The sequence below is a fragment of the Lepidochelys olivacea genome (genome assembly GCF_965140295.1).
Source record: "Lepidochelys olivacea isolate rLepOli2 genome assembly, chromosome: 20".
Lineage (NCBI taxonomy): Eukaryota > Metazoa > Chordata > Testudines > Cheloniidae > Lepidochelys > Lepidochelys olivacea.
Window position 1 is genome coordinate 8,488,348 of NC_140430.1, and position 25,079 is coordinate 8,513,426.

The window sequence follows — 25,079 nt, forward strand, 5'->3', positions numbered from 1 at the left end:
AGCTAATTTGCTTAATTAAGTCATCATGGCAAATAGCCGGTTGGTTCTACTGTAATTAGGAAAGGATTAATAAGTGAAGGGAAACTGATTCTCAAAAGTCTAATGTTACTTGCGTGTTTGTTTTGGTGACACCTACATAACCCTTCAGGAATATTAAGGTTTGGATGTAACGTTGCGCCTAATGCAAAAAGCATCTGAAAACAGGCACGACAAGCAGAATAATGTACTGAAGTCATTTTTGCACCTAAGAGTCATCCATATTGGTGATAGGTTTTAATTTTGATAAATCTGTCTACTGGGTGGGTTTTCCAAGATTGTGTATATGCAACATATTTTTATTGCATTTTGTAATAATCTGCCATCATTTGAAAAAGTGTGCTTGCTACCTTTGATATGAAACGCTCTTCACTCAAGGTAAATTCAGCTTTGTGTAGACAGCTTACATGAGGCCTGTGCCCCACTGAATTACCACTCATGCTCTATTTTGAGGGCTAAACTGATGCATTGGCTGTGTGTGGATCTTTGCAAGGTGGGGGTTTCAGCCTGAATGCTTTAGACTTTGTTTATTTAAAGGTGAACAATATCACATTGAAAGCTATTTAAAATTACAGTCAGTAAAACTATGCATGTAAACGTACGTTCAATATTTGTATTGTGTGCTTACATCTCAAGCCTATGCATTTTTAATAATTTAGGTTTTTTGAAGCTTGGTTCATAGATTCATAGATTCTAAGGCCAGAAGGGACCATTGTGATCTAGGACTGACCTCCTGTATATCACAGGCCATAGGACATCCCTAAATTAATTCAGATTTGAATAAGACCAATCCAACCTTGATTTAAAAATTTCCAGAGAGACTCCACAACAGCCCTTGGTAAGTGGTTCCAATGGTTAATTACCCTCACTGTTAAAATTTTGCTCTTTATTTCTAGTCTATCTAGCTTCAACTTCCAGCCATTGGACCGTGTTATATTTTTCTCTGCTAGTTTGAATAGCTCTCTCTCCAACTTCCATTCCCCATGTAGATACTTGAAGATTGTGATCAAATCACTCTGTAACTTTCTCTTAGTTAAATAAACTGAGCTCCGTGAGCCTTTACCTATTCAGTTAGGTATATTTTCCAATCCTTTAATCATTTTTATGGCTCTTCTGTGAAGCCCCCAATTTTTCACTGTCCTGGAATTGTGGACACCAGAACTGGATATAGTATTCCAATAGCAGTTGCAACAGTGCCAAATTCTGAGGTAATATAATATCGTACTTTTAAATTAAAAAAATCAAGTTAGTTTGACAAGATCTCTTTTAAATGAATACTGTCTAATTGGCATTACCCTCCTTTAATTCTGTATTAATCAAGTCTCATAGCATCTGCTCCATTATTTTGCCCAGGCTCAGTGTCAGTCTGAGAGGCCTCTAGTTACTTGAGTCATCCTGTGTATCCTTTCTAAATACTGGCACAACCTTAGCTTGCTTTCTTTCCTCTGTAACTTCTCCACTGTTTCAAGACTTACTGAAAATCATGTTGAGTGCAGCAAGCTCCTCAGCTTGTCCTTTTAAAGCTCTTGGAGACAAGTTACCCAGGCCTGCTGATTTAAAAATGTCTGATTTTAGTAGCTGCAGTTTAACGTGCTTCTTAGTTACTGTTGGAACAGAAAGTGTTTCATCATCAGCTTAGGTTGTGAATTCATCTGGCTCTTTCCCAAAAGCAGAACAGAAATAAATGACACTATTGACATCTCTACCATTTCCATCGAGTAATGGACTAATAGCATTGTTGTGATTCCTTTTGTTCTTAATATAATTTAAAAACTTACTTTTATTGTTCTTAACTCTGCTGACCATAGATTTTTCTTTATACTGCTGCTTCCCTTATCTATTTTCTAGCTTCTAATTTATATTTATTGCTATTCAACTTACCCTCTTTTAATTTGCTTTCATGGAAAGATCTGTTTATATATATGTGTGTGTATATATGTGAGAATTATATAGGAGAATTATTTTTATAGTTGCTTTCACTTCCGCTTGGCTGGTCTTTTATTCAGTGTCCTCAATTGTTAACAGTCTTTCTCAGTTGTGACTTTTTGGGCATCTAGTTAAAAGTTCTTATGCAGTTCCCAATTATCATTCACATTTTTGTGTGTAAATTCTTTCTTCCAGCTGATTGGACTGAGTTATCTTTGTGAAATTAGCCTTTTAAAACATTACTTATCTATATTACTGGCTTGGATATTATTAACAAATGCAATCAAATAATAATCACTTGCATCTCTGAATGTTTTAGTTCTGTGACTAATTCTTCATTTGTCAAGGTGAGGTCTAATATAGATTTTCCCCATATTGGATGCATCATTTTTGAGTTAGGAAATTGTCATTTATAGTTTTAAAAATTCTGAGGATGTTTTAATACTGGCAGCATGAGACCCTCCAGCATGGGTCATTCAAATTGAAGTCCTCCCCAAGTTATAAGTAGGTATTTTAAGGATACAGCCATCCTGTTCTCCATTGTGATTTGGTGGTGTGTAGCAGCCACCAGCTAATACCCCATCTTGTGCCTTAATCTGTTAGAGAACATCGATCCATAAACTTTCAAGATCACTTCTCAGTAACTTGGAAGCAGGCAGTGCCGGTTTTGACAGAGTGCCAATCCTGACCCCCTTTTGTCCACTTAGTCTTTCCTAAATAGCTTATTATAACCATTAGTTTTAACATTCCAGTCATGCTACTTTTCCCACTGGGTTTCAGCAGTATGAACATATTAAGTAACATATTAAGTATCATACAAGTATGATATGCTTGTAAATGAGTAATTCCAGTTCTTCTTTTTTTATTACCCAGGCTCCTAGCATTGAAGTATAGGCAATTATAGCATTTCTTCACTTCATATCCCTTTGTTTCTTGATTCCTTTTGTTTTCAGCATCATTACTTCCCCATTTTCCTCTTCCCCTTTTGTTAGTTTAATGCCCACCTGACTAGTCTAGCCAGTCTGTCCCTTAGAAGATTGGTTCCCGTTCTCCTGAGATAAAGGCCATCTAAGCTATACATCCCTCTCTCTCCATAGAAGGTAGACTAGTGTTCCATAAAACATTGCTCTGCACCTGCTTAGTTCGGGCCCAAAGCTCTTGCTCAACAAATGTTTTTTTACATCTCTTGTATGCTGTTTGAAAATAGGTTTTAATTAGCACCTTTGACCTTTGTGGGTTTCACCACAACCTTGCTGAAAGGTTACTCTTGTGACACCAGTAGTATAGGATCCTAGTGGAGAAGATGGCGTACTGGTTTCTATCATCATTATAAGCAGATTTAACAATGACTTCACTGTGTAGTCACTAATCTTTGGTTTAACTATTAAATAAGATAGTTCATGTGATAAGCTGTGGAGGAGGGGAATGAAGCTTACTGCAGGTGCTGAGGAAGAACCTTTCTGCAAACAGTGTACTTGGACAGCTGTCTTCTGTGTTCAGGTTTCCAATAGGATAGTGTTTATTAGCTCACCCTCTGCTTGATCTTGCAGTGACATTATAATGTCATATTTGTGACATTAGTGTGTTGGCATCACTTCAGGGTTCCCTGATATCAATTCAGTGTTACATTTCCCCAGAGGGCACATCCCCTGGATTTTCAAATAAGCCTCTCATTAGCCTAGTAAACTGTGCCCACTACTAATGGGTGTGTCAGGAATAGCCAGGAGGAGTGGAATCTGCCAGAAGACTCAAGGACTGAGCGTCTCTTTGAGCTACATCTTGTAGTGTACAAATCCTTCCTGCAATCTGGATATGTTCAGTTAGCTGCTGGTGACTGGGATATGCCACAGCACATGATTATCACTGTTCTGAGTTTGTGATTATGAAGAATGGACTTTGTTTTATATGTTAATGTCTTTGGTTGAGATTAAAAAAATAAAGCTGTAACAGGACACTTTAGAGACCAACCTGTAGAGATCAAATAGGGAGAGAGGCAGACTGTAAAAGAGGAAACACTCTTTATTTTTGTGTGTGCAGGTATTCCACAGCATGAAGTTTTCCAGGGTGTAGACTGAATCCCATACTGCCAGAATCCCAAATGACTTATATTTTTAGCAAAGTAGTTGCAGCCAGCATAAGTCTTGAAAACATATATTCTTCTTCTAGGAGTGTCCTTGTGGGTGTTCCACTTTAGATGTCTTGATGCCATGCGCTTGTAATCGGAGATTTGTGATAACAGTGCCGATTGGGCCACGCATATGCTGTAGCCATCTCACACATCACCAAGCGGTTACATAGTGGTGTGCAGCCAATGCCCCAGTTCCTTCTCTACCACCTTTGGCTTGACTCTGAGTGACCAGAGCACCCTCTCTTACCTCAGATAAGCTTAATAGTTCATAGTTGTTCCTGATAATGTTCGCTTAGTTGTAGTTAGCTACCCTATCCCCTTGCCCTTTAATATTTTACTTCAATTTTCTTTTTTTAAAAACTATATATTTTTCCCCTTTCCTCTTTTACCCCTGCCTCCCTGTCAGATACTTAGATATTACCTTAAAAAAAAAAATGGAGAAAGAACAGGGATAAACCCTGTTTTTCTTTCCAAGGACTTGTTCTCCCAGGCATGCCCAGTGCACCTGCTTTAAACTCTGCCTGATTTGCAGGCTTTCCATACTGGTCTCTGATGGCCCCACACAGTGTGTCCGCTGCCTTGGCAAGACACACATTACCCAAAAGTGTCTGTGCTGCAGAAAACTGACAGCCTGGACAAGGAAGGCCAGGGATCTCCAGTTGAAGCTCCTTATGATGAAGAAATCACGCAGACTGGCCTCCGACCCTGACTCCAGGATGCCTCCTGGCCAGCGGTCGCCAGCGGCAGCGTCTGACAGGGGATCTGCTTCAACAGCGGCTGCTAAGGAGCCTGCTTCTAGAAAGAATATCAAAAAGCGGCCACACTCATCCCCACACCGAGAATTGCCTAAAATGAAAAATCTGCCCCGGTACTGACAGCACCAAGAGCGCTGGACCATGAGGCACCGGGAATGTCTGGTACTGAGACTTCCCAAGGAGCTAAAGACCCTATGAGGGCAAGCTCTAATGGAGGTTCACACTGTAAAGTCGAGCCTCCCTGCTCGGCACCTATGCAGCAGAAGAAAACCTCTGCACTGAGTAGTACAATGGCGCCACCTGCTGTACCTGTGCAGCACAGCTGTAAGTCATCGGCACCAACAGCTTCAACTCTTATTCCTCGTCAGTGCACGATGCCATCCGCGGCACCGAGCATCATGGTTCCGTAGCAATTCATGAGGCGTGCGGATCTGATAGTGGCCTCAATGCTTGAATCTCCTCTACTGGGTACAGACATTACCCCATCTAGACTGGGACCAAGCCTGTTAACCACTCCCTGTGGATCAGCTCCTCCTGTCTCCAGTGATGAGGAAGAAGAGGATGAGGCAGTAATATACACTTCTCACCTAAACCTGGACCTTCTCATCACCAAATATCTACAGACATGCAGAGCTGCTGTGGTCAACCATGGGCACTGCCCTCTATACCATTCCCACCCAGCTGGCCATACTTGGATCCATGGGTAATGTATAGGGCCCAAAACCTCAGGCCCCCTAGCCCGTCTAGGTCCAGAGCAGCACGGTCCCCTTCGCCAACTGTCCCAGCATCCTCAGAGACACAAGAGGAAGAGACCGAGGAGCCTGAGGACACAACTGAAGGTGACACTTTGCTGCCCCCTCACATCTCATCTTCGGCACCGGACAAAATGATTTCCCCCCGGGGATGATTTCATATCTTTTCAAGACCTCTTCAAAAGGGTAGTTGAATCCCTGGACATTTCACTAGCATAACTACCAGAGACTCAACACAAGCTCATGGACATACTCCAGGCATCCTCAGCAGCAAAGATAGCCCTGCCTATTCATGATTATCAGGGAGCCTGCAAAAATAATCTGGCGAATACCTGCTACAGTCCCTCCCTCATGTAAGAGGTCTGATAAAAAGTATTACATGCCAGCAAAAGGGGCCAAGTTTTTATTCACCTACCTCGCACTAAACATTCTGGTGGTGGGTACGGTCTACCAAGGGGGAAAACACCACCAGTCCGGAACGACCCCATATGATAAGGATTGGAAAAGACTAGATCTCTTCGGATGGAAAGCTTACTCCTCTGCCACAGTCCAGTTCCACACAGCCAATTGTGCGGCCCTACTGGCAAAATACACACACAATTTGTTTGCTAAAATGTCAGAATTTATTGAAAGTTTACCTGATGACAAAAAAGAGCAATATAAGGCAAACATTTCTGAGGGGTGTCTCATCGCCAGGATGGCTCTACAGGCCTCTCTTGACTCTGCAGACACAGCAGCACAGTCCATTGCTACATCCGTGGTCATGCGCCGTGCATCCTGGCTCCATCTTTCCAGGTTCCCAAGGGAGGTCCAAGCAACTGTTGAGGACTTACCCTTTGAAGATCAAAAATTATTCACAGACAAAACCAGTGTCTCTCTACACACTCAAGGACGACCTTAAAAACCCTGGATATCTATGTACCTGCAAATAAAAAGAAACAGCAGGTTTTACAACCAGAGATTCTGGTCTATGCCATACTTCCACCCACAAAGACAGTACGACCAACGGCATAAACAAAAACAGAACAGACATCGGCAGAACCAAGATCAACCTTCGACGTCTCAACCATCCACCTCCAGACAATCATTTTGAAGGTGTGATCGAGGGCATGAGACCTCCACACTCTCTGATTCCAAAACCAGATATGGTGACCCGCCCAATTGGAGATCTGTCACCATGCTACCCGGTCTGGAACACCATCATGAGAGACAAATGGGTTTTAGGGATTATCCAGAAGTACTACTCCATCCTCTTTATTTCTATCCCACCTACCCACCCCTCTTCACCGTCCCTCTTCAGGGACCCCTCTCACGAGCACCTTTGTAAAAGGAAATAAACCACCTCATACAATTAGGTGCTATGGAACCCATACCATCAAAACATAGGGCGAGGTTTTTATTACCATTACTTTCTAACTCAGAAAAAGACTTGCAGGTGGAAACCCATCCTAGATTTATGAAAACTCAAATTTGTGAGAACACAATGTTTCAGAATGGTGACTCTAACCACAATAATTCTGACATTAGAGAAAGACTGGCTCTTGGCCCTCGACATCCATATTATCATTCATCTAACACTCAGAAGATTCCTGAGATTCACCCTAGGGAAACAGCATTTCCAATACAGAGTACTACCCTTTGGCCTTTCCACTGCCCCAAGAGTTTTTTTTTCGAGGTTCTCATTGTCATTGCAGCTCACCTCCACAGACAAGGAGTGATGATATTTCCATTCTTAGAAGACTGCCTGATAAGGGCCCCAGTGCATCAAGGAGCAATACACGCCACACAGAGCACGATAACCCTGTTCACAGACCTAGGGTTGCACATAAATGTACAAAAGTCCACACTGGTTCCTGTCTAAAGGTTGGAGCTCAGAGAAGCCTACCTTGCTTGTCTCATAGCAACAGCAGTGTTACCCCAACAACACTTCCTCACTCTAGTTGATCTAAGTTCAGCTGTGATGAACAGCCCACAAACATCTGCCGGAACATGCTTACAACTGTTGGGGCACATGTTGGTGATAATGTTTGTTGTAAAACGTGCCAGACTCCACATGAGATGCTTACAGGCCTGGCTTTGACCAGTGTATATACAGCCCAGACACACTCTCAACAGATGCCTCACAGTGCCACACAGGGTAAAAGACTTGCTAACATGGTGGACACAACCACAAAACATCTGCTCAGGAGTTCCTTTCCAACAAAAAGCGCCAACCATGACAATCACGACAGACGTTTCCCCGGTTGGTGGGGGGGCACATCTACGCAACAATACGATCCAAGGCGACTTGTCCCCAGCGGAGCCTAGCCTGCACATAAACTTATTGGAGCTAAGGGCAGTCCAAAATGCATGCAAGTACTTTCTCCCTTTAATCAAGAACAATGCCATCAAGATCCTTATGGACAATATAGCATGCATGTTCTATATAAATTGCCAAGGGGATCATACTCCATATGTATCTGGATTTCCTAGCTTTTTAGTCTGAGGGTTTTGTGTTTCAGTGATGAAGCTACTGTAAATTGGCTTGCCAAGCTCTGTATCCAATAAGAAGAATGGTTTGGTTAGTGGTGGTTCTACTTGAGACATCTTAACTGTTACACAATGCCACACTTTTATGTTGGAATTGTAGCTATCATTTATAAGTGACTAAATTTGGCCACAGCTTTTTTCCTCAATAAATTGAGTCTGTGGACACATCCCTGCTTACTGAAGTCATGCACGTAGCCCTGCTTATGCTGCTGCATGTCCTGCTAAAGACTTTCCAGTGCCTTGCTGAAAGAGCAATACTGGGAAATGGCAGCCAAAATATAGATACAGTAGAACTTCAGAGTTCTGAACACCTCGGGAATGGAGGTGGTTCGGAACTCTGAACAAAGTATGTTGGTGGTTCTTTCAAAAGTTTACAAATGAACATTGAGTTAATACAGCTTTGAAACTTTATTATGCAGAAGAAAAATGCTGTTTTTAAATGAAAGAAACAGAGGAACAGTTTCCTTACCTTTTGTCAAATCTTTTTTTTAAACTTTCCCTTTTTTAGTAGTTTACATTTAACACAAAGTGCTTTACTGTATTTGCCCTTTTTTGGTCTCTGCCACTGCCTGATTGGGTGCTTCCAATTCCAAATGGGGTGTGTGGGTGACTGGTGTGTTCATAACTCTGAGGTTCTACTGTATTTGCTGGCCTACACTGTGACCTCTTAATTTCAGGTTGCTAAACTAGTTAGAACTTCTGCAAGCTAAAAATCAGTCATTTTTTGCTCATGAGTAGGTTTTGTTAGTGATTGGGCAAATGGATGTTCCCAAAATAGTATGTAAGTTAAAATGTCAGGAAGTCCCTGTCTAGAATGCTAGGTGCTCCTTTTCCTGGAATTTGCATATATAAAAATAGAACTGTTGCTAACAGACACAATGAAAAATATGTGATGTCTTCCAGGAGGGTACTCCTGTAATGCCTGCTGGCCTGCAGTGGGTGGGTATCTTTCTCAGAAGTACTGCCTCCTAGCAGTACTTCTGAGAAAGACATGAGATTAGTGTGCTGGCAAACCTCACCTTGCAAGCACTGTCAGAAGGAGGCAATGCTTCTGGTTGACACCAGGTATGGTACCAAGTATCAGAGGGGTAGCCATGTTAGTCTGTATCCACAAAAACAACGAGGAGTTCGGTGGGACCTCAAAGACTAATTATTTGGGCATAAGCTTTCGTGGGTAAAAAACCCAGAAGAAGTGGGTTTTTTACCCACGAAAGCTTATGCCCAGATAAATCTGTTAGTCTTTAAGGTGCCACCAAATATGGTGGAATTCCTCAATTACTTACAGGCATGACTTTCAAAATGCCTTTCCCATCCTTTAATGTGGAAACCCTATGTTCCCAGGTACCTGGCTTTTGCACAGATATCTGCCGTTCTTTTTGCATTTCACGTTAAAAGTTGCCTCATGGGAGTTCCTGCTAGCCAGCAAGACTGATGATCTTTCTCTGAGTATTGCAGATGTGTTGAGGTGACTGCTTATTTCCACTGAATAGCAACCCCTGTTGTTAATTGATGGGTATTGACTGATTTTGAAGGAAGTTCTGCCCACTGCAGTACCACAAGCCTGGTAATTGTGAAGTATAGTCATGCAAATGGCCAGAAAAAGATAAGCAGGCAGGGGAAGGAGAGTAGACTCTCTCACCCTTTCTCCCCAGGCTCTGACAGGGACCCCTTTTAGGGCAATGTGTCTTTTGACCTGATTCTACTTAAAATGGACTATGAAAAATTTGATTAGTATCTACCCTGAATTTGATTACTCAGGGAAGGATGTGCTAAAGTATTGTTACCCAAGCGCAACTATTTAAAAAATAATAATGATCGTTATGAAATATGCATATGTTGCCTGATCATAATGAGTAAGTTTGAAGCATTAAGTGTGGCCCTTCTTTATTCCTTCATTTTTTGACAGTTACACCCAAGCCAGGAGCATCTACGGTACAAAACGTAACTCAAGCATCATCCCCATCTCAGACGCAGGCCCCACAACAGAATCTTCAGTCTGTGCAAACAACTCATTCCTTTCCTTCTGTGACCCCTGATCTTATTGTACAGACGCCAGTAATGACAGTGGTGCCTCCTCAACCACCTGCACCTCCTCCCCCTCCTCCCCCACCTCCTGTTCCCCCAACCCCCGCTCCCCAGCCCATTCAAGCACACCCACCTGTTATCCCAACAACTGCACAGCCTGTGAAGGTGAGTAAATAAGGACTCTGTGGAGTTAGTGAGTCAGGATTCTTTGTGTTCAATTTCCTCTCTAGAAGAGAAGATTTTATTGGATGACTATTTTAAAACATTCACTGGGAAGTCCATTTCATCTTAGGGTTTAAAATTGCTTTACAGATTTTTACTGATTGAGGCACACAGAAGTGAAGGGTGGGATTTTCAAGAGCATTTAGGAGAGTTAGGCTCCTAACTCCTTATTTGCCTTTGAAAATCCCACCTGACTGACTTGTCCAAGGTCATCCAGCAGGTCAAGGGCAGAATCATAGAATGATGATTAGGGTCCAGGAGTTCTGATTCCCAGTCCTCTTCTTTAACACGAAGACTCTGCCTCACTTGTCCTTATCAATTAAAAGTAGAATCTGTTTTCCATAGATTGTTGACCATAGCAAAGTAATTGAGTAGAACAGTATTTGCCCATCAGAATTTCTACTAAACATTTAGCCAGTACCCTTGTGTACTGGGGTTAATAGTGTTGGGTTTTTTTAGGCTTTGCAAGGAAAAGAAAGCTATCTGGCTTGAAAAGCTATGTCACTGTGGCTAAGCTAGCCAAAAGTGACTAGTAATTTTGGGTGCCTCAATTTTTGGATGCGCAACAGAACATTATTTAAATTTACTCTTCAAAAAGAGCTGAGTCCCCACCCATTAAAATCAGGCTCCTTTATCGTCTCTCAAGTTGGGTACCCAGAATCACTAGTTGCTTTTGAAAATTTTGGCATACATCTTCAGCAGATCAGATCCTGCTAACTAATATTTCTTATTTTGAGTAATGCCTTTTATATCATTGCATCAGTAAGATTGCCACTTCCTTTCTCCTGAGACATGGTTCTGCTGTGGATGTCAGGTGCCACTTACAAAAGTTCTTGGCAGAGTTAGGTACCCAAGTTATATGAACCTTCAGTGGGAGTTGGTCACCTGATTGCCTTAGGTACTTTTGAAAATCCCATCCAGCAACTCAGCCAAAATAATCCAAGATCTGGACTTCTGTAAACACTACACAAGCTGTAGAAATGAATCCTTAGCGGTTTACTTGATGCTAACGTGGTTCTTAAGTAAAAGGTTTTGAATTCTCATTTAACCATCCTCTTGACCTTTGCTAATATAATAAAGATAATTTGTAGTTACGCATTTTCGAGAGGGCTCAGTACAAACTGCTTCCAGCATGCATATTTATAGAAAGCTTTTTAACTTTTTAGTTCCATCTCATCTGAGTATTTAGTGGTTAGACTTTAATATACAACCAGAGGTGGATCCTGTGAATACAATAGTAACAAAAGAGCACAAGACTAAATAAAATATTATAATGCTGTTGTATTTTTTGTTTTACAGACAAAAAAAGGAGTGAAGAGGAAAGCAGACACCACAACACCAACAACAATAGACCCAATTCACGAATCCTCCTCGCTGCCCACTGAACCCAAGTCTGCCAAGATGGGTCCACGAAGGGAAAGCAGCCGGCCAGTGAAACCTCCAAAGAAGGATGTTCCGGACTCTCAGCAGCATGTGGTAGAAAAGAGTAACAGTAACAAAGTGTCTGAGCAGTTAAAGTATTGCAGTGGCATCATCAAAGAGATGTTTGCCAAGAAGCATGCTGCCTACGCATGGCCCTTCTACAAACCTGTGGACGTGGAAGCACTGGGACTGCATGATTATTGTGATATCATTAAACATCCCATGGATCTGAGCACAATCAAAGTAAGCTCAGTTTCACATAGCCAAAAAAAAAAAATAGACTGTGCAGGAGGAATAACTTCCCTGGGGAAATGCAGTCTGTTTTACATGCCAACTCATGTATGTGGGCATATGTGTGCAGCTGCACGCTTAACATGGTGTGTTGTAGATATCCACCAAAAAAGTGTGTGTTGCAAAAGAAAGGACTCTTCTCTGGGACTCTGTCTGAAATCAAATAACCATTCGCTCTGTGTAACCTGAGAATTCTGGTAGGTGGAGTCTCTGATCTGTCCATAGTGTGCTACTCTTTAAGTGACAGGTCCTGAAAAGAAGACAGTCCTCTTTCCAGAATGGGGCTTCAAAAAAAAAAAAAAAATTAAAAAAACTGCCTGTGCATTTTTTAAAAGTAAATGTCCTCTACTATGGCAGTCTACACTGAATACCCTTAGCCAAGATAATGGGCTCAGTCAGTCAGTACAGGTTGCTGTAGTAGGGGAATTTTCTTTAAAACAAAAACAAACAAAAAAACACCACATTGGCTGTTCACCTTTAAAGGAAATGTTTCAGAGTAGCAGCCGTGTTAGTCTGTATTCGCAAAAAGAAAAGGAGTACTTGTGGCACCTTAGAGACTAACCAATTTATCTGAGCATAAGCTTTCGTGAGCTACAGCTCACTTCATCGGATGCATAAAGTGGAAAACGTAACCAATTTATCTGAGCAGACTGCATTTTCCACTTTATGCATCCGATGAAGTGAGCTGTAGCTCACGAAAGCTTATGCTCAGATAAATTGGTTAGTCTCTAAGACGCCACAAGTACTCCTTTTCTTTTAAAGGAAATGTTCTGCTTAATATAAAGGACCATGTTTCCAGAGCATCTAAATCAAAGCCTTCTGCTGAGAGGACACAACTAGCTCCCTCTCATGGAGTATTTGAGAGTTGCTTATCCAAGAGAAGTAATTGCAAAGCAGTCCATGTCTCTGCTGAAAAGTCAATTCATTGTTGGGAGCACTGTCATTTTATAACTTCTTCATGGATATATAGCTTTAAACTGCAGAATTCTTTGGTTGTATCAATATTCACGCAACTCAGGCTTCTTTTTTAAAATACGTTAAGCAGAAGAAAGAGACAAATTTCTCTCTCCCCCAAACCCATATTGAGATTACACTGGGAACTTGGCTTGTATGAAGTGAATGAAGGATTATTGTTTTTCCTTCAATTAAATAATTAAAACCTGTGCTGAAGATTGATCTGGTACCATTGCCCCTTTTTCTGAATATGTATAACAACTTTGAGCATTCTGTAGTATTCTCCAAATCTAACAAAAAAACCAGCTAGGAAGTTTTGGAAAACCACAAGTACAGAGAGGATCTGGATGTCTGAAGCATTGGTAATGGGATAACAAAGTTCTTTATTCCAGGTCACTGGTTGAAATTTAGTTCAAGTTGGTTGTGAGCAAAAATCATTGCCCATGACAACTGTTTTATGTTTATATGAAATGCATTGGTGGATCTTGTTCCAGTTGCTGATGGTCAGGTGTCCACCTCTCAAAAAAACACCATCACTTTTGGCCTTGTTGTTGGCAGGCACAGCAGAGAGGCAAAGGATTGAATGAGCCATGGAGACAGAACTATCCTCACCTCTGGCTCCTTCAGACAAAAATTGAGGTATATAATGAGATGGTGTGGACAACTGTCTATAAATTGAGATCTGCACACATCAGGGCTTCACACCACTACATTCACTTAATAATAAAATGAAGTTGCTGTGCAGGGAGTTTATTTTAAGGCTTGTGTTTTTGTAATGGCAGATAGTCTCACTCTGGACTGACTTAAGCCTGCACAGTTCAACTGCTTTGTTTCTTTAATCAAGCTCTATCTTTTCCCCGGGGGTGGGGATAAGATTCATCCTTAGATCCTTGGGGGATTTATTCCCACACTACTCTCTCAAAAATCCTATGTTGCCACAGCCAGTTGGATGTGGTTCCCTGTGTCTGACAGAAAAATGCCAAGCATATTGCTTTCTTGAATGCTTCCAAGTTCCTGCTGACCTGAAGGAGGGACTGTCCTGTGGTCCCAATTCCTCAAACTGTCACTGCTATGCTGGACTGAGCCCACTTGTGCGATGTCTTTAACTGCTACTGACAGTTTGTGATTTCTCTTATAAGAAAGTGATACAAAGATTAAAAACTTGTTTGTTTAAAAAATCATTTCAGATGCGTGTGTGAAGTTTTAGCATATTGTTGTTCAAACAAAACCTTGCACCATGATTGGTAATGATGGGGACCAGTAATCTAGTGAATTAGTTCCTTCATACTGTCCGTTGAATTGGTAGGCAGTGAAAGTGTCTGTCACATGTGGGCAGTCGTGTCCTCCCATGTAGCTTGCAGCTGCCCGTTATTATGGAGGGATGTTCTGTGAAGGAATACCAGCTTCGGCATACAATGTTCCATTTTGGTCTCAGCAGTTTAGCTGCATTGTATGCTATTTCTGTAGTCGTCTTTTGGATGCACCTCCATGTTATAGTTCAGGATGGCTGTAATCTGCTCCATTTTATGTAAATCACATGCAGATCTCAGGTTTCTGGCAAGTTTCCAAAGCAATGCTCCATTTGGCAAAGGTTAGATATAGATGGAGATTAGGTGGAAGCCCAGAACTCTATGGATGCCATAGATCCAAGATATTTCTTGTCCATTCAGTAAGTTGTTTTGTTTGCTCTGTTGATAGTGGAGTTTTGTTTTCCCTTCTAGTCTAAACTGGAGAACCGGGAATACAGAGATGCTCAGGAATTTGCAGCAGATGTCCGATTGATGTTTTCCAATTGTTACAAATACAACCCTGCTGATCATGAGGTGGTAGCTATGGCACGGAAACTGCAGGTAAAGAAACTGCTTTGTTAGAGTGCTTTTCTGTTTTGAACTCGTACCTGAAACTTTTTCATAATGGTCTAGCATAACCTACACCTTAAACTTTTAAAAGTAAAATAAATTGAAGTACAAAAATATACCAGAATGGTACACTAAATTTTCAAAAGCAAATCTTCCACGTTGCAGTGTTAGCATGAACTGTAGTTGCTATGCCAGCTTGAACAGACTGAGCTGGTAACTTTTTTTTCTTTTTTGAGTAGTGTCCCTATAGGCACTCCACTTCAGGTGTGCATGCACCCCTTGCATCTTTGATTAGAGGTTTTCAGTAGCAGTGCCTGTTAAGCCCATGCATGAACTCCAGACATCCTTGTTCTCTGTCCCAACTATGAGTAGAGCTGTGTGGCAAGCCACCCACAGCCTGAGACAGTGTCTAGCATGCTTACTTCTAGTGTTGCTCGAAGTTTGCTTTAGGATCATCTAATTTTTAATTTAGTGGAATTATTCACTTCTACAAGTTATATTTTATAATGTCTTTGCTTCATTTGAGGTGAGCTTTTTTCAATGCTTCTCCTTCTCCCCACCTGAGGGGTTCCCTGTGGAGGTTTTTGCTTTGTCACCGGAGTATGCCAGGATCTCTGGGATTCAAGTAGTCTCACATCTCAGGAATCTGTCCCACTCAGTGTTGGACATTACCAGTACAATTACTGTCTGGGGTACATTCATATCCCTCAAAAGCACAATACCTACTCAACCTTTAAGATCAAAGCTAGAAAAAAACAGGAGATTAGATTCAAGCTTCTCTACGATGGAGCACTCCCATCTTCAGATCCAGGCCACGATACTCCCCTGTACATCAGCCTTTGCGTGAGCATAGTGCCTCATCAGCTTCTGCACCAGTTTTCCCCCCAACTTCTCAGGGAAAAATGTTGGAGGGTACCAAATAGGCACTTAAAAAGAGGAGTTCTAGTTCTCCTCATGAAGAGCCTATTTCAAAAAAAGCCCCAGTCTCTTCAGAAATTAACTGTCAGAGATCTCAGGTCCTGGACTGGATACTGCTGAGGCTCCAGGCTCCTGTAATACTGGGAGGTCTTCTAAGACTCCAAGCCCTTCAAAGAGCCACAGTAACAACCATACCTTGTTATCAAAGCTATACTCAGTACCACCTAAGCATAAATCCATCAGCAGAGACTCTAAATTCTCTGCTTCCAGAAGGGCTGTACTGACAGGCCATCCGGTGCTGCCTTCGGTTTCTAGACAAGTGATCCAGAGTCCCTTGGTACTTCCAAAGGAGTTGTCATCTTTGGTACCAATGACTTTTGCTAGACAGGACCCATCAAAGCAGGTCTCAACCTAGTACAGACTGTTGAACATCCCTCATTCTCAGCACAAATCCACCTGATAACACAGGAATTTAGCAAAAAGAAAAGGAGGACTTGTGGCACATTAGAGACTAACCAATTTATTGGAGCATAAGCTTTCGTGAGCTACAGCTCACTTCATCGGATGCATTCAGTGGAAAATACAGTGGGGAGATTTATATACACAGAGAACATGGAACAATGGGTGTTACCATACACATTGTAACGAGAGTGATCAGGTAAGGTGAGCTATTACCGGGCGGGGGGGGGGCGGGGCGGCTTTTGTACTGATAATCAAGGTGGGCCATTTCCAGCAGTTGACAAGAACGTCCGAGGAACAGCTGGGGGGGGAATAATTTTACTTTGTGTAATGACCCATCCACTCCCAGTCTTTATTCAAGCCTAAGTTAATTGTATCCAGCTTGCAAATTAATTCCAATTCAGCAGTCTCTCGTTGGAGTCTGTTTTTGAAGTTTTTTTTGTTGAAGAATTGCCACTTTTAGGTCTGTAATCGAGTGACTAAACAGATTGAAATGTTCTCCGACTGGTTTTTGAATGTTATAATTCTTGACGTCTGATTTGTGTCCAATAATGTCACTGCAAACCTGGTGGCTGAACTTTGTGACTTTGTCCTCACCCATAACTATTTCACATTTGGGGATAACGTATACCTTCAAATCAGCGGCACTACTATGGGTACCCGCATGGCCCCAGAGTATGCCAACATTTTTATGGCTGACTTAGAACAACGCTTCCTCAGCTCTCGTCCCCTAATGCCCCTACTTTACTTACGGCATATTGATGACATCTTCATCATCTGGACCCATGGAAAAGAAGCCCTTGAGGAATTCCACCATGATTTCAACAATTTCCATCCCACCATCAACCTCAGCCTGGACCAGTCCACACAAGAGATCCACTTCCTGGACACTACGGTGCTAATAAGCAATGGTCACATAAACACCACCCTATACCGGAAACCTACTGACCGCTGTTCCTACCTACATGCCTCCAGCTTTCATCCAGACCACACCACATGATCCATCGTCTACAGCCAAGCTCTACGATACAACTGCATTTGCTCCAACCCCTCAGACAGAGACAAACACCTACAAGATCTCTATCAAGCATTCTTACAACTACAATACCCACCTGGGGAAGTGAAGAAACAGATTGACAGAGCCAGAAGAGTACCCAGAAGTCACCTACTACAGGACAGGCCCAACAAAGAAAACAACAGATCGCCACTAGCCATCACCTTCAGCCCCCAACTAAAACCTCTCCAACGCATCATCAAGGATCTACAACCTATCCTGTAGGACGACCCATCACTCTCACAGATCTTGGGAGACAGGCCAATCCTTGCCTACAGACAGCCCCCCAACCTGAAGCAAATGCTCACCAGCAACCACATACCATGCAACAGAACCACTAACCCAAGAACCTATACTTGCAACAAAGCCTGTTGCCAACTGTGTCCACATATCTGTTCAGGGGACACCATCATAGGGCCTAATCACATCAGCCACGCTATCAGAGGCTCCTTCACCTGCACATCTATCAATGTGATATATGCCATTATGTGGCCCCTCTGCCATGTACATTGGCCAAACCAGACAACCTCTATGTAAAAGAATAAATGGACACAAATCGGATGTCAAGAATTATAACATTCAAAAACCAGTCGGAGAACACTTCAGTCTCTTTTAGGTCTGTAATCAAGTAACCAAAGTGACAGTTCTTCTACAAAAAAACTTCAAAAACAGACTCCAACGAGAGACTGCTGAATTGGAATTAATTTGCAAGCTGGATACAATTAACTTAGGCTTGAATAAAGACTGGGAGTGGATGGGTCATTACACAAAGTAAAACTACCCCCTCCACCCCGCCACTGTTCCTCGGGCATTCTTGTCAGCTGCTGGAAATGGCCCACCTTGGTTATCACTACAAAAGGTCCCCCCCTCTCCCCCACTGGTAGCTCACCTTACCTGATCACTCTCGTTACAGTGTGTATGGTAACACCCATTGTTTCATGTTCTCTGTGTATATAAATCTCCCCACTGTATTTTCCACTGAATGCATCCGATGAAGTGAGCTGTAGCTCGCGAAAGCTTGTGCTCAAATAAATTTTAGTCTCTAAGGTGCCACAAGTCCTCCTTTTCTTTTTGCGGATACAGACTAACATGGCTGCTACTCTGAAACAGGAATTTAGGTATTCAAGAGATTTGTTTGTCTCAGAAGAGCCGAAGTCTCCCCTGTCAATGGGTACCGAGTGCCTGTTCATACTGATATCAACAGGGTCACCAGGATTAGATCTTTCCCTGGTGCCACCTGCTTCTCCAGTGCTTTCTGAGCAAAGCGGAGCTCATCCTGTAGACAATAATGAGGACCTCTTTTCATTTTCCTAAATCTTTGTGCAAGGACCTGACACCTTTACGGAAAGAGAGGATCTTGGGGCAAGACAAATCCATGTCCCTTCTCATTGGTATGACCAGCATTGGATGCCATCTTCTGTGCTCAATGGCTCTTCTCAGTGGCCATATTGGAATCTTTGTGCCACCGATTAACGGTTTTCAAGAGCCTCGTGCCTTTCTCATGGTGACCACTGGGAAGACAGTTGCTTCCAACTGCCAGAACACATGCAGCTTGTACCTTTGTAACATAACATGCCAGGTTACATCTTTGCTGTGTCCAGGGATGGCTCAGGATAATTTATAGCCTGAACAAGCACAATCTACAGGTTTCAGAGTAACAGCCGTGTTAGTCTGTATTGGCAAAAAGAAAAGGAGTACTTGTGGCACCTTAGAGACTAACCAATTTATTTGAGCATAAGCTTTTGTGAGCTACAGCTCACTTCATCGGATGCATACTGTGGAAAGTACACAAGATCTTTTTATACACACACAGCATGAAAAAATGGGTGTTTACCACTACGAAAGGTTTTCTCTCCCCGCACCCCACTCTCCTGTTGGTAATAGCTTATCTAAAGTGATCACTCTCCTTCCCATGTGTATGATAATCAAGGTGGGTCATTTCCAGCAAAAAAGAATAAATGGACACAAATCAGATGTCAAGAATTATAACATTCATAAACCAGTCGGAGAACACTTCAATCTCTCTGGTCACTCAATTTCTGATCTCAAAGTGACTATCCTTCAACAAAACTCCAACGAGAGACTGCTGAATTGGAATTAATTTGCAAATTAGATACAATTAGCTTAGGCTTGAATAGAGACTGGGAATGGTTGAGTCATTATAAAAAGTAATCTATGTCCCCTTGTTCATTATTCCCCCCCTCCCCCCCCGTTCCTCAGACGTTCTTGTTAAACCCTGGATTTGTGCTGGAAATGGCCCACCTTGATTATCATACACGTTGTAAGGAGAGTGATCACTTTAGATAAGCTATTACCAACAGGAGAGTGGGTTTGTTGGGGCGGGGGGGAGAAAACCTGGATTTGTGCTGGAAATGGACCACCTTCATTATCATAGAATCATAGAATATCAGGGTTGGAAGGGACCTCAGGAGGTCATCTAGTCCAACCCCCTGCTCAAAAGCAGGACCCATACCCAATTAAATCATCCCAGCCAGGGCTTTGTCAAGCCTGACCTTAAAAACTTCTAAGGAAGGAGATTCCACCACCTCCCTAGGCAACGCATTCTAGTGTTTCACCACCCTCCTAGTGAAAAAGTTTTTCCTAATATCCAACCTAAACCTCCCCCACTGCAACTTGAGACCATTACTCCTTCTCCTGTCCTCGTCCACCACTGAGCATAGTCTAGAACCATCCTCTCTGGAACTACCTCTCAGGTAGTTGAAAGCAGCTATCAAATCCCCCCTCATTCTTCTCTTCTGCAGACTAAACAATCCCAGTTCCCTCAGCCTCTCCTCATAAGTCATGTGTTCCAGACCCCTAATCATTTTTGTTGCCCTTCGCTGGACTCTCTCCAATTTCTCCACATCCTTCTTGTAGTGTGGGGCCCAAAACTGGACACAGTACTCCAGATGAGGCCTCACCAATGTCGAATAGAGGGGAACGATCACGTCCCTCGATCTGCTCGCTATGCCCCTACTTATACATCCCAAAATGCCATTGGCCTTCTTGGCAACAAGGGCACACTGCTGGCTCATATCCAGCTTCTCGTCCACTGTCACCCCTAGGTCCTTTTCTGCAGAACTGCTGCCTAGCCATTCGGTCCCTAGTCTGTAACTGTGCATTGGGTTCTTCCGTCCTAAGTGCAGGACCCTGCACTTATCCTTATTGAACCTCATCAGATTTCTTTTGGCCCAATCCTCCAATTTGTCTAGGTCCCTCTGTATCCTATCCCTGCCCTCCAGCGTATCTACCACTCCTCCCAGTTTACTATCATCCGCAAATTTGCTGAGAGTGCAATCCACACCATCCTCCAGATCATTGATGAAGATCTTGAACAAAACCGACCCCTGGGGCACTCCACTTGACACCGGCTGCCAACTAGACATGGAGCCATTGATCACTACCCGTTGAGCCTGACAATCTAGCCAACTTTCTACCCACCTTATAGTGCATTCATCCAGCCCATACTTCCTTAACTTGCTGACAAGAATACTATGGGAGACCGTGTCAAAAGCTTTGCTAAAGTCAAGATACAATACATCCACTGCTTTCCCTTCATTCACAGAACCAGTAATCTCATCATAGAAGGCGATTAGATTAGTCAGGCATGACCTTCCCTTGGTGAATCCATGCTGACTGTTCCTGATCACTTTCCTCTCATGTAAGTGCTTCAGGATTGATTCTTTGAGGACCTGCTCCATGATTTTTCCGGGGACTGAAGTGAGGCTTACTGGCCTGTAGTTCCCAGGATCCTCCTTCCCTTTTTTAAAGATTGGCACTACATTAGCCTTTTTCCAGTCATCCGGGACTTCCCCCGTTCGCCACGAGTTTTCAAAGATAAAAATCATACACGTTGTAAGGAGAGTGATCACTTTAGATAATCTATTACCAGCAGGAGAGTAGGATGGGGGGAGAGAAAACCTTTTGTAGTGATAAACACCCATTTTTTCATGGTTTGTGTGTATAAAAACATCTTCTGTATTTTCCACAGTATGCATCCGATGAAGTGAGCTGTAGCTTATGCTCAAATAAATTGGTTAGTCTCTAAGGTGCCACAAGTACTCCTTTTCTTTAAGCACAATCTGGTGTCTTTCCCCTGCTGAGTACTGGACTCACTCAGTAGGTGGAAGGAGCCATCCAATGTCTGTACAGATGTTTCTTTCATCCAGCCTCATATCACCGTAACATTAGATGCATCCATGATGGGGTGCAGGGGCACACTTAGGGACTCTCACCATTCAGGGCAAATTGTTTACCCAAGTGTCTCTTGTACACATGAACCTCCTGGAGCTGAGGGCAGTCAAGAATGCCTGATGGATTTGCCTTTGATTAATGGAATGAAATAGCTACAAAGTCATGACAGACAGCATAGCCAGCATGTTCTACATCAATTGTCAGGAGGGAAGGGGTGCAAGATCCCCCATTTCTCTGTGCTGTAGAAGCTATAGAACTGATGTATAACCAATCACGTCCTTATTTCAGTCTCGCCTTCCAGGGATATAAAACACCATGGCTGACAATCTCAGCTGTCACTTCTCCCTAGATAATGATTGGGAGCTGGACTTGTGGACCCGTAATTGCATTTTTCTGACCCTGGAGTTTCCAGAGATGGACTTGTTTACTGCCCCCACCAACAGGAAGTACAAGAAATTCAACTCAAGAGGAGGGCTGGGTCCTCTCTTCCCAGCGGACTCCTTTCCTAATTCCTTGGACAAAGGCCCCTTCTCCATGCATATCCTCCCACAGCATTGATCTTGAGAGTGTTGAACAAGATCAGACAAGACAAACCCAGGGTCATTTTAGTTATCCCATAGTGACCAAGTCAAGCGTGGTACCCTTACCTGATTCGTATTTGTCGTCTGTTACTGAGTCTTCTGTCATCTCCCCAGTTGCTGTCTCAGGATTCCGGTTGGACTCTTCATCCCAACCTGGGAATTCTTCATCTCAGAGTTTGGTTCTTTGATGGTTCTTGGGGATAGCATCTTCCTGTTCTGCAGAGGTATAACAGTGATGTTAAACAGCAGAAAGATACCTTGTGAAACATTTGCCTTCAGAAATGTAAGAGATTTCACCAGTGTTGTTCTGGGCAGCAGTTTTTGCCTGTTCACTCTTCCCTCTTCGCTGTCCTTGACTACCTGTTGGAATTGAAAAAGTCAGGACTCTCCAGGGGTTCAGCAAAGCTCACATGGCAGCCATCATGACCTTCCAGTGCTGTGTAGAGGGATTCTCAATGTTTGCTCCCTCCAGGACAGCAAAATTCATTAAGAGGTTGAACCTTTTTCCATGGCATAGAGCTCACCTCTAAACAGAGGTGAAAGTAAGCCGGTACGCCCTGGTACGCCGTGCCGGCAAGAGCCAGTGCACCATACTGGGGCAGACTGGCTTCCCCAGAGGGTGATTTAAAGGGCCTGGGGCTCCCAGCAGTGGCTGGAGCCCCAGGCCCTTTAAATTGCCTTCAGAGCCCCGCTGCTGGAGCCCTGGGGTAGCGGCTGCAGGGCTCCGGCAGCTATTTAAAGGGCCTGGGGCTCCCCTGCTTCTACTGCCCGGGCCCTTTAAATAGCCACTGGAGCCCCGCCGCTGCTACTCCAGGGCTCCGGCAGCTATTTAAAGGACTGGGGCGGTAGAAGCTGGGGAGCCGTGGGCCCGTTAAATAGCCCCCGGAGCCCTGAGGTAACGGGGGCTCCAGGGGCTATTTAAAGGGCCGGGGCTCCAGAGCTGTCTCTGCAGCCCCGGTCCTTTAAATAGCCACTGGAGCCCCGCTGCTTCCCCAGGGCTCCGGCGGCTATTTAAAGGGCCAGGGCAGTAGAAGAGGGGAGCCCTGCGCCCTTTGAGAGCCCTGGGCTGCTGCTGCTACCCTGGTGGGGGGGCTGGCTCTGACCCCCTCAGCCCCGCCCCTTCCGGGGGTTAGAGCTGGCCCCAGAGTACCAGTAAGTCACTTGACTTACTTTCACCCCGCCCCTAACTTGGTCCTTAATTGTCCCCTTTGAGCCAGTGGCTGCATGTTCCTATCTTCACCTGGCCATGAGAACTGCTTTCTTGGTGGCCGTCACTTCTGCCAAAAGAGTTGGCGAAAGGGGTTGATAATCGCAGACCGTCCCTTTACAGTATTCTTCAGGGAGAAAGTTTCATTATGACCTCATCATAGCCTTCTACCGAAGGTATATTTTGAATTCTGTATTAGCCATTAATATTCCTGGATATTCATCTTCCAGTCTTCTTCCCAAAACCACACCAGACCACTGAAAATTTTTCCCTCCACACATTGGATGTTAGAAGAGCGTTAGCCTTCTATCTGGACAGAACCAAACCATTTTGAAAGTCTCCCAGACTGTTTGTTTATAGACAGATCCAGAGGATCCACAGTCTCGACTCAAAACTCTCAAGGTGGATCTCTGGATGGTATTTCTTATTATGAGCCTGCCAACGTTCATCCTCCTTCTGAAGTGCCTAGCCCATTCTACTTGATCTCAGCATGCTTCTATAGCACTGCTGAAGGATATTCCAGTGGCTGAAATCTGTACAGTGGCAACCTGGTCTCCAAACACTAAGCTTTCATTCATGCTGCCAGATCAGATGCTGTATTTAACATGGCAGTTATAACTTCAGTGTTGGACTCAAATCCAAAGCTCCCTCCTGCTTCCAGGGATACTGCTCGGGAGTTACCTGAAATGGAGCACCCATAGGGACATTACTCGAAGGAGAGGTTACTCACCTTGTGCAGTAACTGCACGTCTTTGAGATGTGTCTCTATGGGTGCCCCACTACCCACCCTCCTTTCCCTCTGGTTCAAAGTTTTGTCTCATAGAATTTCACAGTGGAAAAGGAACTGGAGGTAGTTTGCCCGTGCAGCTCTAGATCTCAGTACAGGGCATGAGGCCATCAGGAGTGCTCGTGTGGGACAAATGGGCACTGCTGCCGAAACGCTGATCCAGACCTCATGGGAGGCATCTGAAGTTGAACACCCATAAGGAGGGTGGGGGGGGAATATCTTGAACTGTAGTTACTGCACAATGTGAGTAATCTCTCCTTGGTCTCTGTAACTGTGTACTTTGTTTACCATCCTTTAACTGAAGCGAAAACTTACTTTGCTTCCCATCTTATAAAGCCTCAGAAGCAAATAGCTTTATAAATAACTTCCTTGTACTCAGTACTCCGTGTTGCCATCACAGTAATCCTTTATCAAAATTCAGTAATCTTTTGCGTCAGAGCCTTTCATTAAAACGTGCAGCTCTCCACTCACTCATGCAGCATGTGGGCTTTTTAAAATAGCAGTGTAGCTTACAGAAGGGAAGTGTTTCACTCAATATGGAAACTTCAGTATTCCATAAAAATGTCTGTTTACATTCATATTCAGAGTAGCTGGAGTGACTCTCCTAGTTCCAATAGACTGTGCAGGAATAGTCAATTATCTTTCAGTAACTTCACACTCTTGCATAATAGCTTGAGCTCTGCCCCACAGTAACAGGAAGAAGATCCAGAATAAGAGCCCAAGTTTCTCATGGTGGTGTGCTCCCTTGTGCCATCTCATTTTGTACACTTAAAACACACACGTGCACTCTCTGCATTGGACATTTTGGCATGTAGTTTGTGCATATTGCTGGGCTTAGAACAGAATATTGAAGGCCTCCTATAACTATCATGAAAGCTACTCCATTGTGTTGCCCCTACACCATACTGTATTGGTATACTTGGATGTTCTGCTTAATCTAGCCTTTTCTGTGAAGACCAGATCCATCCAGACTGACGGCT

At 43.4% G+C, this 25,079-nt stretch overlaps 1 protein-coding gene across 11 annotated transcripts in view; it reads left to right on the forward strand.

The window, feature by feature from the left end:
- The window catches only part of BRD4 (bromodomain containing 4), a 259,586-nt gene that overhangs the window by 141,691 nt on the left and 92,816 nt on the right, over positions 1 to 25,079 (forward strand). For 7 of the 11 annotated variants that reach the window (XM_084610636.1, XM_084610643.1, XM_084610644.1 and 4 more), the window contains 4 exons: positions 10,033 to 10,316; positions 11,673 to 12,038; positions 13,599 to 13,679; positions 14,762 to 14,890. In XM_084610636.1, coding sequence (XP_084466762.1) covers positions 10,033 to 10,316; positions 11,673 to 12,038; positions 13,599 to 13,679; positions 14,762 to 14,890 — 860 coding nt within the window. The remainder of the gene's footprint in view (positions 1 to 10,032; positions 10,317 to 11,672; positions 12,039 to 13,598; positions 13,680 to 14,761; positions 14,891 to 25,079) is intronic. The other 4 variants (XM_084610645.1, XM_084610646.1, XM_084610637.1 and 1 more) reach the window with 1 other exon arrangement.